Source organism: Anopheles aquasalis, chromosome 2, assembly GCF_943734665.1.
Source record: "Anopheles aquasalis chromosome 2, idAnoAquaMG_Q_19, whole genome shotgun sequence".
NCBI classification, from domain to species: domain Eukaryota; kingdom Metazoa; phylum Arthropoda; class Insecta; order Diptera; family Culicidae; genus Anopheles; species Anopheles aquasalis.
The window spans coordinates 69,632,575-69,645,646 of NC_064877.1; the positions used below are offsets into that span (position 1 = coordinate 69,632,575).

Here is a 13,072-nt window from a genome sequence, read left to right on the forward strand (position 1 = left end):
AGAAATAAAAGACAAACGTGATTTGTGTTGTAATGACTATCGCAACTCCTAGCGCACCTCGGGAGTTGGTTTGCGTTTGAATTTCTTCTTTGAAATCATCTTTTACGTTAATTATCCTTTATTTTAGCTCTAAAGCAACGTGCGCTCGTTGCTTATCTGTTACGGTGCTCTTTTTTTCCATTCGCCGCTGCTACTTCATTCATGCTCTCTCTTTTCTGTTGGGTTATTTTTTCGCTTTTCTTTTCGATTCATTTCATTCTGTTGTAGCTCAAGCTGCCACACTCCGCAATGTTTCGTTCGTATTTTTTTTTTTTGCTTTTTGGTTTGACTCTTTTACCACACCACGTCATGATTAGTTTTGTGATTTTTTACTAATCTTTCATACTTTTTTTTCAGATTGATCGACCTTTTGCCAAAGCCAATGTGGTGTGTGGATTTCATTTTTCGCTTCTTTTTGCTTTTCTTTTTTCCACTTTTTTATCTTTGTGATTTTTTTCCCATTTCATCTATTGTTATTTTCTGTTGTTCTTCGTTCTTCGGGTCAAACCACGTGGCCACGCATTGAGTTTTACATATCGCTACAAATTCGACTTACGAGCTAGTACAATCTTGTATACGTATAGTTTAACCAGTTACCCACCCCTCCTTCCCACTTCACTTCCGCCTGCACATTCTTCCTTGTTTCCCCATCATACGCTAGCCGTTCTGCTTGCATGCATCATTTTGATAACATAATTCCTAGTGTAGCCGAACCGTTGCTTCACTGAGAGGGCCTCATATCATCTGACTGACTGACTGGTGTGTGCACACTAACTTCCTCGTTATCATCGAACAGGCGTACCAAAGCAGTACGCCGTGTGGTGGTGGTGTTTTTTTTTTTTTTGGGATGGACTGGAAACACACGAACAGCAATCGACATTAGGAAGAGATAGAAAGAATGAACTTTCGCAAGACGCACAACGTTGCCTCAGGGATATCTCTTCCAATTACTTAATAGATCGTCATTTCTTTGTCGTTTACTGTAGAGCGCATGTTGGTGTACGCGGATGGTGATAGTGCATTAGGTATTGGGTCTGCTGGGACAGTGTGCTTCGACGTGCCAAGACGGCGACGTGGCAACTGTTTACAAAAACTGGACCTATTGACTGTACACACCCCATCGAATTCTATCTAACTGCGCCCGCACGCACTCGCTCCTTCCACATTGAAACACATGTATGATGGTTTCAAAATCGAAACTGCGTTTGCGTATAGCAAACCCGGTTATCTACCGCAACCACCAACTGAATGAATGAACGCTCGTTATCAAACAAAGTACGGACCACTTGGTCCGTAGTTTTGTCTTCAATGAATGTTACTAATGGCTTTCCCAGGACAAAATCGAAACGCTGGATGGATGGATGGACGTGTGGATCAAACTGAGTACATGATGTCCAATGACTCCCAAGGTTGGAGAGATGGTAAGAGAAGCACGGTTGGTTAAGACTTTTAGTTTAAAAACACATAAGCAACTCCTAACAACTAGAGCTAACTATCTAAAACACGAGTTTTCTGTTGTACCAAGGGGATTATTAAAAAAAGGAAAGCAAACGAAAACGACAAAAAAAAACCGCTTCAACGACGCCAGGAACGCTCCGGTTCCATGTCATCCTCTTCCTCCTCCTCCTCCACCAGTGGCATCTCGGTCATGAGATCGTCGGTCTCGAGCAGCGTTTCGATCGAGGACGAGTTCAGCTCACCCGATGCCAGCCCGGTATCACCGCCAGTCCCCTCCATCCGCTCCAGCATGTTCGACTCGTTGTCGATCTTCGTCATCCGCATCGGGTCCGTCTCCTCCGTCCGTTGATCTGCTGCGGTGACTGCTGCTACGGCTGCTGCTGCTGCTGCTGCGGCCGCCTTCTCCTCCTGGCCTACCAATGGGTTACCATCCTTACCGTGCTTATCCAAGCCAGTGCCTGGCAAGTCCATCGCTTCACCGCCACTGACCGGCAGCAGTCCACCAGTCGTCGCACCGCCACCACCTCCGGCGTTCGGGTTGATTGAAGCTACTGACGGTGGCACCGCCACCGTTGCCCACACGATCGTCAGGGGTTGATCCTTGAAGAGTTTACCGCGCGCGAGAGCCTTCTCCGCTACCTGCCGGGTGCTGTAACTGATCGTCAACGATGGTACCGTCTGGTCGAGCTGGTGTTTGGTGATCTCTCCGAAATGCTTAAAGTGCCCGAGCAGCGCATCCGCATCGTCCGCGGCGAATCCAGTGACCGTCATCGTGGTCGGGCGCCGATCCACGCTGGTGGAACCGGGTGGCACAAAACGACCGCCAGCCCCCTTCCGAGCACCGAACTGGTGATGTTGCACCGGTTTATGGCTGATGGGAGCGATAGCTCCGGCAACGGGACCACCACCACTACCGGCCACAGCCGTGCGCTGCTCCTGGGCGATCAGTTCTAGCTCGGCATCGAGCAGCTCCTTCTCATGCTGCTCCTTCGTCTTGTGCTTACCGCCCGGCATACCCGGTTGACCACCACCGGCACCACCCGGGCCACCGACACCACCGGGGCCACTGCCCTTCATCAGCCGTGCCGCCAGCCGCTGCTGCTCCTGCTCGATCTCCTTTTGCAGCGCGTTGATCTTCGTTTGCAGTTCGCTCAGGGAGGCCTTCAGCTGCGGCCGTTTAGGATCACCGGCCTCCGATGTGAGCATCATGTCGAGCAGCTTACGCTGTTCCTTCAGATATGCCTCCAGTAGATCGTACTTCCGCTTGTGGATGCCCTGATTCAGCTGCTCTTGCTTCTTGCGCAGCATCTCATTCGCAGCCCGGTTCAGTTTGTTCGCTTGCACGAACTTGGCCGCAGCGCCACCCTGCTTTCCTGCCGTTGCCTGTCCACCGGCTGCAACCGATGGGGGAGCCACATTTTCATTACCATTCGTAGCCGTCGTTGCCCCTGCATTAGCGCCCTGCGATTCACCGCCTGCGGACTTTGTATCGCTTCCGGCAGCTGCACCGCCTTTTGCCGCACCAGCAGTTGGTGCCGACTGTGTGGTACCACCACCACCACCTGCGCCGGCCGCTCCGGGTGGGTTCAGGTTGTTGTTGATGCTGTACTGGTTCGGGTACGAGCGTCGCAGCGAGTGTTCGGTCTTGGCGGACGGCGTAATGGCTGGCTGGTCACCTGATGCGGCCGACGCCGTGTGCCAGAACACTTTGATGAAACGATTGTTCAACACGGCTTCGGTACTACGATAGGCCACGTTTGCTTCGGCGTGCGTCGAGAAGGTAACGATTGCTGCCTCCGGATCACCATCGTACCGAATCTGGATGTTGATGATCTTGCCAAACTTGGAGAAGTGATCGTTAAGGTGCGCGATTTCGTTCAACCCGCGCGGTATCTTGCGCAGCTCCAGCGAACAGTTCATCTGCGGGTTCATCATCATCGGTCCCGGACCGTGGCCAGACACGCGCGGCCCTAAGCGATTGTTCATCGACATCTTCCGCTTCAATGGTCCATCTGCGATCGCGACCGCATCCTCTGGCTCGAAGCGTCGGCCAGCGTGTTGCGCCGAAACGTCTCCACCCTTGCTCGCGTCCACCACGGGCACGGAAATCAGTTCACGTTGCAGCGGCGTAGCACCGATGGGATTGCCAGCAAAGCCACCGCCAGCCCCGGGGAACGGGGCCACTCCGCGGAAGTTCACTCCCATGCCACCGGCCGGTCCGACGACTCCACGCGGTCCAAATCCAATACCACCGCCCATGGCGATCGCGTTGCCCAGTCGCTGCCCAATGTTGGGCCGTCCTCCCACGTGGCCAGGCGGTGGTGGCGGTACGTTGGACATCTTGTTCCACAGGGCCGGTGCGTCCGGGTTGTACTCAGGCACCGAGGTGCGCATCTGCGCCATCAGGGCGGGATTGTTGATGCCGTCCAGGACGAGCGGATCGACACCGTGATCCCAGGGGCAGGTTTCACCGCGTATGCAGTACCCTTTCTCGTCAAAGTCCCGGCACCGTTGACGCTTCGTGACACCGAGTGGCGCCGCACCCCCGCTGACTACACCGCCTGCCGCATCGATAACACTGGCCGGCACAACGGGATTGAGCGGAATGTCGAGCAACCCCACGGCTGGTGGAGGTACTGGACCGACGCCTCCCAATGCCGGAACAAGAGGAACAACCGTAGACATTACTGTAGCCGCTCCTGCACTGGTACTACCAACTCCTCCGGTAGCCGCGTTGTTGGCCGTACCACTACCGGTCGCATTCGCCGTCGTCGCTCCACTGCTGCGGTCGGAAATTACTCCAGAGGCACGGTTCGGTGTCATCGATCGTGCCATTTTCCGCCGATCGGCGTTCGGTGACGTTGAACGGCTGCGCGAATGCGAACGAATCCTCTGGGCTCGGGTGCTGGAGTTCGCTCCCAGGTGGGCACTGGCGCTTCCGCCCATGGAACTGTTGCTGCCAACGTTGCTTCCTGCGTTACTCGCACTGGTACCGTTACCGCTGTTATTACTGTTTCCGTTGCCACTACCCGGACCAGTGGCCGTACGACGATCGTACGAATTGGCACCACTGTGGCCAGCTTTGCGATCGTAGCGCCGGAACGATTCACCACTGCCACGGACCGGAGACTTGTTGCGATACGACGAGCGTCCCGACTTGTCCCGACCCTCACCGCCACGCGTCCTCTCACGGGACCGCGATCGTCTCGCGTCCCGAGACCGTTCGAAGGAGCGAGATCGCGAGCGGGAACGGCTACGGGAACGGTTCTGCATGCGACGGCCGCGGCGACTAGTACTGCTTTCTTTGCCCTATTCACAACCAGGAGCACCGGATTAATGGAAGGGAATGGAGAGAAGAAAAAAAAAAATGAATAAAATCATTAGCTTCAATACGATCAAGATTCAAATGCTACCAACATACACCAAAAGCTAATCCCTTGCGATCGTCGATCACCGAAAACAAAAAGCAGACCAACCGCGAAGTAGGCGAAGTGAGCTACTCCGCGTTTGTATGCAAACTGAACGGCCTGCTCATCTACATATCAACTGCGACTGCTGCCGTTGCTACAAAATCAACACATCATCCAAGCAGACTACTGCGGTGACGCCATACTCGATGAGTACACCTTAGCAGCGGCATACTCGCTTTTAACAGGCAATTGACCGCGTGCAGCCAATTGCCGCCTCCCCTCCCACTTCCACACCCCCGTTTGGGTTGGAACAGGTTGAGACAAGTTGCAGCGTGCGATCGGATCGACGCAACTCGACGATGCGCACTCCAATCGCGCCGAACATCGTGCCTCGCGCGCACATACAACAACACTGCGGTGACTAATGATGCAAGGAGGTCGCGTTGTGTGTTGTTGCTGTTGGATGCGCACCGCCAGGGCCTGCTATGCTGGCCGTCCGTCCGTCCGTCCGGTTTGATAGTCTGTTCCGATCGCAGCTCAAAATAGCGCTGCCACAACCACAAGCGCCGTCCACGCCGTATAGACTTCGTGGCAGACCCGAGAGGGCGCGTACGCGCGTGAACAAACATAATCGGATGGAGAATGTTCGTGTTCGTCCATCAACAACACCCATCCGCCGGACCGAGAGTACTTTCAATTATCTCCGTCCTCGCGACTAATCAAGCTTTACGAGAGATAGGGAGATGTTTGTGACGATGATGCTCCGGATACTGCATCTGGGGTTGAGCCACGATTTTGGCCACCGCCGAGACCAGTGTGGGGCCTTTTCATTTGACTTCTAATAATATTTATACGAGCGCTACGCACTGAGAGAGAGAGAGGGAGAGTGTGCACCGTGACGGGGGTGGTGTTGGGGTGGACGATAAATTTAGATGCAAAGATTAACTGGCGCACGCCCCATCCTAGGGCCGGGTGTGGAAACAACACCCTGCACTGCGCTGCGTTGGTATGATCAACGGACTGTGTTCTACCGATCCCGGGAGTGACGAAGGAAGAAGAAGAAACAATGGGGGGGGGGGGGGGGGGCACTTACATGATCCTCTTTGCTGGAGCCTTTGATGGGCGAATGCTGGGAGGGTTTGTGGCTGACACTCGAACTGCTGGCGCTGCTGCTGCTTACCGACTGCTGGTTGTGGCTGGCGACGGAGGCGACGGAAGTGACGGCGTTGCCGCCCGAGCCACCCCCAGAGGAAGCGGCATCCCTTCCACTGCCACCCGCTGCCGAGGAACTGTGATGGTGATGGTGGTAATGGTGGTGATGATCCTTCGCCTGATGATCCGACTGCGCGGTGGACGAGGAGGAGGTTGAGGAAGCACTGGCACCCGCACTCTCTTTGGACTGCAGCCGGGAGCTGCTGTCCTGCAGCGGTGGCGTAAATTCACGTTTCCCCCTGCTCCGGGAACTGCTGCTCACGTGCTCGTCCGTCACGGTGGCCGAGGCGCTCGTCGACGACGTGGTCGTTGTCGTCGCCGTCGTCGAGGAGGCCAAGGTTGCAGCCGTCGCGGAGGTACCGTTGGTGGCGGGAAGGACGGGTAGCGGTGGCGCCGCTTTCAGGTATTCCTCGCTTTTGATCACCTTAAACAGCTGCTCCAGGAAGGGTTGCGTTTCCTCGGACAGGAACACGTCCAGCTGCTCCTTCATCGACACGATCAGGTCCTTCTCCGGTTTGTCCTTCTTCAGCAGCGCCAGCACGTAGCGAGCCAACGCCGCCGGATCCGCATCGCACAGCGGCTCCAGCACCTCCGTCAGCCATACCTTCAGCGCATCGGTGTTGTTGATGTACATGACCTCTCCGTTCCGGCGGTTTCGATGATCCGGTCGCGCTGTGCCTCAACCAGACTCGAAGACCAGTTGTTGTTGATGACGTAGCCTGCTGTGTTGTGAGCGGGCTACTCGTTCAAGGGCTACTACTACACCCCGCGATTTCGGTCTGTTGTGTAATGCGTGCGCCCAAACACTTCTCGCGGCGACCTTTCTCTTCTCCCGCGAGTCTTTTTTCTTTTTTTTTTAGGCTCGGGGCCACGACACACCACAAATTCACCAAAAATTCACCACAGTCCCTGTGTGTCTGCGTGTGTGTGTTGCTCTCGAAGAATAAAATCTCCCTTTTTCGCTTCGTTTTTAATCGAAACTCCACTCCACTGAGGATTCTTCGATCTGGAGAGAAAAGAAAAACCGATTAGCTCAGCAAACAACAGCGATACGCTGTGTTGGGGGCAAGGGAAATCCACTAATCAATAAGCACAGCTGCCCATATTTGTACACGCTGCCCTTATGTGGTGGTGAATTTTCTTGTCCATCTTGCCTCTTTTCAGAGCCACATTTTCGCACCATTTCCCGGCCAACGATGGCCCGAAATCTGCTATTTTGTGCTCCGGCAACAAAGGGAAACTTACCCGCAGTGAATAACTTAGAATTATCTAGTTTTACTGCTTCTAAATGCCGCAAAATCTCTCTCACTTTGCTCCTTCCAAGCGTCGACTGTGTCTTGCACTTTGAGCTCGAGAAAAACGACCCCCGTAACACCTCGGCGATAGAGCCCTGCAAAGGGCGTGTACCCGAATTGGCGGCGCTTGACCCGAATCGGACACCACCTCAGGTACACACTCGGGTTCACAAACACATACATTCCGAGCTCTATAGTGAGCAGTTTCTCACTATGGGAAAATATAGTGAGTGGTTGATTGGGTTTGATGGGCAGCCTGTCAAAAGGAAAAGGAAAATCCCGCCAACGACGCGAGCCTGCCCTGCGTTCCTGCCGACCGTGCGATCAAGGAACGAGATCCTGCAACAAAAAAGAAAACGGACTGAGCATCTTGCCGACGGGGGCGTACGGCTTTTTCATCGCGGCACTACCAGAACGGGACTACAACAGACCACAAAATGGGAGAAGCAAACAACAGTGAGCCGCTGAAATTTGCCGGCGAAATGCTGCAGAAGCACGATCTGGTAGACGCTACGACGCCCGGTCTGCTTGAGGTAAGGCAACCGAACAGTCGAACGGAGACCGACGGTTCCAGGATCGACTCCAGCGTCGGAGAGCCGGATCCCGGAAAAGTTACAGTGAACGAGGCGGCGATTGTTTACGGCGGTCGCGCACATAACCTCACTGAACCTTCTGAACTCACTTCGACGCGCCGTTATCCTTGTTCCTTTTGTAGGTGACGGGAGTTTCGCAAATCGGTGCTCCCACAGCGAGCGGATGGGGAGAATACGACTACCAGCATCTGTCCGGGCTGTCGATGGGGCTGAAAGATCTGAACCAGCTGTCCACCGTCAATAAAGTGCCGATTCCGCCCGAGATTATGGAGCACTTTAACCGTGAGTAGAGCCAGCGGCCAACACTCATTGCATACCTGTACCGATGAACCCTAATCTCTCTTTGTAGACGTAAAGTGCCACTGCATGATGGGATTGTTTCCGGAGATAGGCCGAGCCTGGCTAACGATCGATTCCGACATCTACGTGAGTGCTGGTCAATCAATTCTGGTCCTCCTGACCCTTTCTCACCCTTCCTCCTCGCCTTTTAGATCTGGACGTACGAAAATGCACGCGATGTAGCCTACTTCGATGGACTTTCGCAGCTCATCATCAGCGTAGGCCTGGTGACACCGCGACCCGGTGTTTTCATCGCGGACGTTAAGTATCTGCTCGTGCTGACCACACCGACGGAAATCATCATCCTGGGCGTCATGTTTAACGAAATCAAAACCGGAACGCCGATCCGTACCATCGGTTCACCGATGGCATCCGTGCCGACGACGGGCGAAGAGATGCAGCTCATGAACAACCCAATCTTCGTCCTGAGCACCGACAGTGTGGCCATCATGTGTGTGCGCGGAACGGCCGATGGGCGGATCTTTCTCGGTGGCCGCGACGGTTGCCTCTACGAGGTGTGCTACCAGGCGGAATCGAACTGGTTCGGCAAACGGGCCCGGAAAGTGAACCACTCCCAGGGTCTGATCTCCCATCTGGTGCCGGGCATTTTCAAAATCTTCTCCGATTCGGACTCGGTGCAGACGATAGTGGTGGACGATTCGCGCCACCTGTTGTACGTGCTGATGACGAAGGGTACGATCGAGGCGTGGGACATCGGTTCGGATCCGACCGGTGGGACGGCGCGCCGTCTAGCGCGTCTCTCGTTTCGCGATATCGCGGCCGCTGCCTCGACGATCCCTAACTCAATGGAAGGACCCAACTTTCCGGCCATCACCGATATTTGCCCGCTGACCGTCTCAGATTCAACCAGCCTACACTTGGTGGCCGTTACCGAGACTGGTTCTCGGCTTTACTTCTCAACGATTCCACTTCACCACCAAGCGTCCATCGTTCGCTATCGGCAGGAACAGCAGCTACAGCAACAGCTGCAGCAGCAGCAACAACAGCAGGCCATGATGCAGCAGCAACAGTTTCAACAACAGCCAGGGATTCCACAGCAGAACTCGTTCATCGATGGACACGATATGGCAGCAACCACACCGCAGGGCTTGTATCTGCTGCACATTCGCATTCCGCCTAACGGCGTTGCGTTCCCTAACCGGCCGAAATCGGTCCATTTGGCGCACTGCACCGAAGGAGGTTCCATGCTGCTCATCGGTACCGTACAGCAGGATCAGGATGATCTGTGGGCCCTCAGCTCGGAGCACTTTCAGTCCCAGGCTAATCTGGTCGAATCGGCCACCTATCTGCCGCTCGACGGTCAGGTCCTAGCGGTGGCGGATGTGCGGCAAAAGGATCGCGTCTCGATTGAAACTCCGCTGCGGAAGGTACGGAACCAGCGCAAGGTTGCTCTCCTAACCAGCCAAGGCGTACACGTCGTCTCCGTGCTCCGTTCGGTGGATTTGTTGCAGCAACTCCTTCTCGCTTGCCACGGACCACACAACGAGGCGATTAGGGCTTACTTTCAGATGCAAACGGAGGTAGAAGCGTGCTCGACGGCGGTGCTGTTGGCCTGTCTGGAATCATTCCGTGGTACGACCGAGGTGGGTGAATGGGCCGCTCAAGCATTCGTCCTGTACGGTGGTGAACCGTACTTTGAGCAACCCGGACTGGGAGTCGCTCAACATCAACGACCACTACCACAGTTCGGATCTCCCAGTGCTGCTGGCTACGGTGGTGGAGCAGGAATGGATCCCTTAGGCACACCACAAGCGACTGGTTATGGTGCGGGACGTTTGTTCATGTCTACACCGTACAGCAGTGGTCCCTTACCACGCGGAACGCTGAATTATCCACAACAGCAACAGCAACAGCAGCAGCAGCAAGGCCAACATCATTCTTTCTCTTCGGTGTATCCAGGCAACAACCCGGTACCGACGACTATGAATCTGAGTTACGGTGGCGTCAACAATAACACAGTAAACAATAATAACATCATTACAATGACTGACCGTTCGTCCGGCATACGCTACTCGGCCAAACATGCCGGTCTCTATCTGCATGTGGCTCGTGTGGTGCGTTCCGTCTGGCACCGACAGTGCACCGATGAGCGGTTGCACTCGAGCATCTCGCAGCTCGATTGTGCCGTGCTGCTGGAGGATCTGTACGCTATTCGGAACTTCTTTGACGTCGTTGTCACGGGTCCAACGAGTCTGGTAGGATTCGTGGGACGAAGCCATACGAAGACGACCCTCCAGCAAGCCTCATCGCTACAAGGGAACACTAGCCACGGGATAACGAATGCCAACCTCCTGTTGCAATCACCGCTCAGTAGTGAGCGATACGGTGCTGGTGGATTGAGTTTACCGCAACCGTACGGAGGTGCGACAGCGGGGAACGCCACGCAGCAAAGTGCCGGAACGTTGGAAGATGCCGTAGCAGAGGAGCGAAAATCGTTGGATGCCTTGTCCCGGTTGATAAGTAAGTAGTAAGGCTTAGTAGGCTTCTGAGGGCTGGGAAATTCACGACCGAATGCAAATCGAAGCAACCATTGACACTTAAATACGCTCGTCTGTCTTCCCTAATTTCCAGAGCAAGCCTGTGAAGTGATTGGCCTTTGGAAGGTGATCTGCGAACATCAGTGCCATCTGCTGCTTAGCAAGCTCACGAAGGAGCAGCAGCGTGATCTACACGGTGCCACCTTCGGTGATCTGATCGTACACCGGACCGATCTCTGTGGGCTGCTGATCGTGACGCTCATCAATTCGTATCTCGCGGACAACGCTAGCATTGGATCGATCTCGTCGAAGCTGCGCGAAGTCTGTCCCGCTTTGTACCGCCACGAAGATGCCGTTTCGCACAAGGCCACGGAGATCCTGTTGCTTACGCGTGGCTGCAACGATCGGGAGCGTAAGGAGGAGCGGCTCCGGACGGCATTGCAGCTGTGCAAGACGGCCGCTCCCAATCTACCGCTCGCAGCCCTTTGCCAGCAGTTTTCGGCGGCCGGTTTCTACAGCGGAGTGATCGAGCTGTGTACGGTGTGCGCCTCGAAGGTGGATCCAAATGAGGCGGGACTTCACTTCTATCGCCAGAGCGGAGAACCGTTCGACAGTCAGGAAGGTTTTCTGGCCTATCAAAACCGCATGAATTGTTACAAAGAGGTGCAGATCATGCTAGATCAGGTGTACGAATCAAGCAGCACCGGTGGTGGTGGTGCTAGTGGTCAGCAGTCAGCAACGTTGGGACCATCCGACACTGCCTATCCGCTACCGGTGGATGCGATGGATGGCGAACAGACGACCGGCGGTCAACATCAAGCCGTACGTTCCATCATTGCCCAAGCGCTCCAGAGCACGGATCAGTTGCTGCACATTGCCATCTACGAGTGGCTACTGTCACGGAACTTGCACTCGGAGCTGCTCGACATCACCGAACCCTCGCTCGGAGTGTTCCTCGGTCGGTCAATGGCACGCACACCGGACAATCTGCTGGTGGCCGATTTGCTGTGGAAGTATCACGAACGTAACGGACAGCATGCGGCGGCCGCACAGATACTGGATAAGCTGGCCGAATCATCCCAGGGTGACGGAAGCATTCGCTTATCGAAGCGCATCGAGTATCTGGCCCGTGCCGTCATGTGTATGCGCAGTGAATCGGCCGGCTTCTCCGCACACAACGGTGTGCTGCTGAAGGAGCTCGAAGATAAGCTCGAGGTGGCACAGATACAGCGGCAAGTTAGCGATGCGCTCCGGTTAGCTTACCCAACGACGGCGAGCAGGACAGTGAGTGATTCCGCAGGTGAAGCTCCCCAGCACTACGCCCGTGACGCACTGGAGCAGCTCGAATCGACGCTCTACAATCTGACCCAGCTGTACGCCGATTTTGCCGAACCGTACGAACTGTGGGAGTGCAAGTTGACCATTCTGAACTGCTCGCATCACAATGATCCGCTGCTGATTGAGTCCGTGTGGACGCACATTCTCGACCGTGAGCTCGAGTCAAGGGGAGAGGGCGCAGCGGAACGGTGCCGGCGGATGCTGGCAAAGGTGAAAAGTCTGGCTCTCGAGTACGATAGCTCAGGCCACTGTTTCCCGCTGGCGTTTATTGTACGAGAGCTTGAGGTGCGGTGCTTCCGGTTGAAGCTGTTCAACTCGCCCGTCCCGGAGGCACTGATCGATATGAACCTAGACATCGAGGAGTTGCTTAACATTTACTCACGGTAAGACGGAACAGCCCTTTCCTGTGCCTGAGAACGCCCTTCTAATAAATGCTCTCGTCTATCTCATCCTTCCCGTAGGCTCGTATCAATGAATGAACGCATCTGGGTAACGGAGGAGGACGAACTGTACCTCATCCGGTCGACCGCACGGTTACTCGCACTAATCGTCGCCCAACCGAAGCTGGTACCGGTGAAGGATCGCCGGAAGGTGTTGGCCAAGTCGCAGGATCTCATCTCGGCGGCACTCAACATTCTCTACACGAAACCGGACACGCAGACACTGATTGATCTGTTGCGCGACACACAATCGAAGCTACAGCGCGTGGTTTGACCCGCGGGTTAACGGTGGCCCTTCATCCGCCTGCAGCTCGGAGCCTTGGACGTGCCGTACGCTACCTAACACCCGAGAGAGAGAGAGAGCATAACCATGCTTCGTCACATCGTGGCGAGGAGTTTTTGTTTTTTTTCTTTTTCTAGTAATTTGTTTGATACACAAGTGTAAATGTT

At 54.9% G+C, this 13,072-nt stretch overlaps 2 protein-coding genes across 2 annotated transcripts in view; one reads left to right on the forward strand and one right to left on the reverse strand.

Moving 5' to 3' along the window:
- Window positions 1-21: 21 nt before the first annotated feature.
- On the reverse strand, window positions 22-7,472 carry LOC126581264 (zinc finger protein swm). The gene is made up of 3 exons (XM_050244799.1): window positions 7,365-7,472; window positions 6,001-7,125; window positions 22-4,806 (listed from the first exon to the last, which is right to left on the reverse strand). Exons 2-3 carry the CDS (start codon window positions 6,751-6,753, stop codon window positions 1,615-1,617), a joined length of 3,945 nt encoding a protein of 1,314 aa, XP_050100756.1. The 5' UTR covers window positions 6,754-7,125; window positions 7,365-7,472; the 3' UTR covers window positions 22-1,614.
- Window positions 7,473-7,691: 219 nt separating this feature from the next.
- The window catches only part of LOC126573282 (nuclear pore complex protein Nup154), a 5,560-nt gene continuing 179 nt past the window's right edge, over window positions 7,692-13,072 (forward strand). Inside the window, exons 1-6 of the mRNA XM_050233267.1 lie at window positions 7,692-7,947; window positions 8,130-8,289; window positions 8,357-8,433; window positions 8,499-10,827; window positions 10,939-12,565; window positions 12,644-13,072. The exon at window positions 12,644-13,072 is cut by the window's right edge and continues 179 nt beyond it. Of these exons, the coding sequence (XP_050089224.1) occupies window positions 7,852-7,947; window positions 8,130-8,289; window positions 8,357-8,433; window positions 8,499-10,827; window positions 10,939-12,565; window positions 12,644-12,896 (4,542 nt within the window). The 5' untranslated portion in view covers window positions 7,692-7,851 and the 3' untranslated portion in view covers window positions 12,897-13,072. The remainder of the gene's footprint in view (window positions 7,948-8,129; window positions 8,290-8,356; window positions 8,434-8,498; window positions 10,828-10,938; window positions 12,566-12,643) is intronic.

Excerpts from the sequence above, each read along its gene's own strand:
- LOC126581264 (XM_050244799.1), bottom strand. The coding sequence starts at position 6,753 with ATGTACATCAACAACACCGATGCGCTGAAGGTATGGCTGACGGAGGTG. Across the intron at positions 4,807-6,000 it reads GCTCCAGCAAAGAGGATCAT|GGCAAAGAAAGCAGTACTAG; the intron begins GTAAGTGCCCCC and ends GGTTGTGAATAG.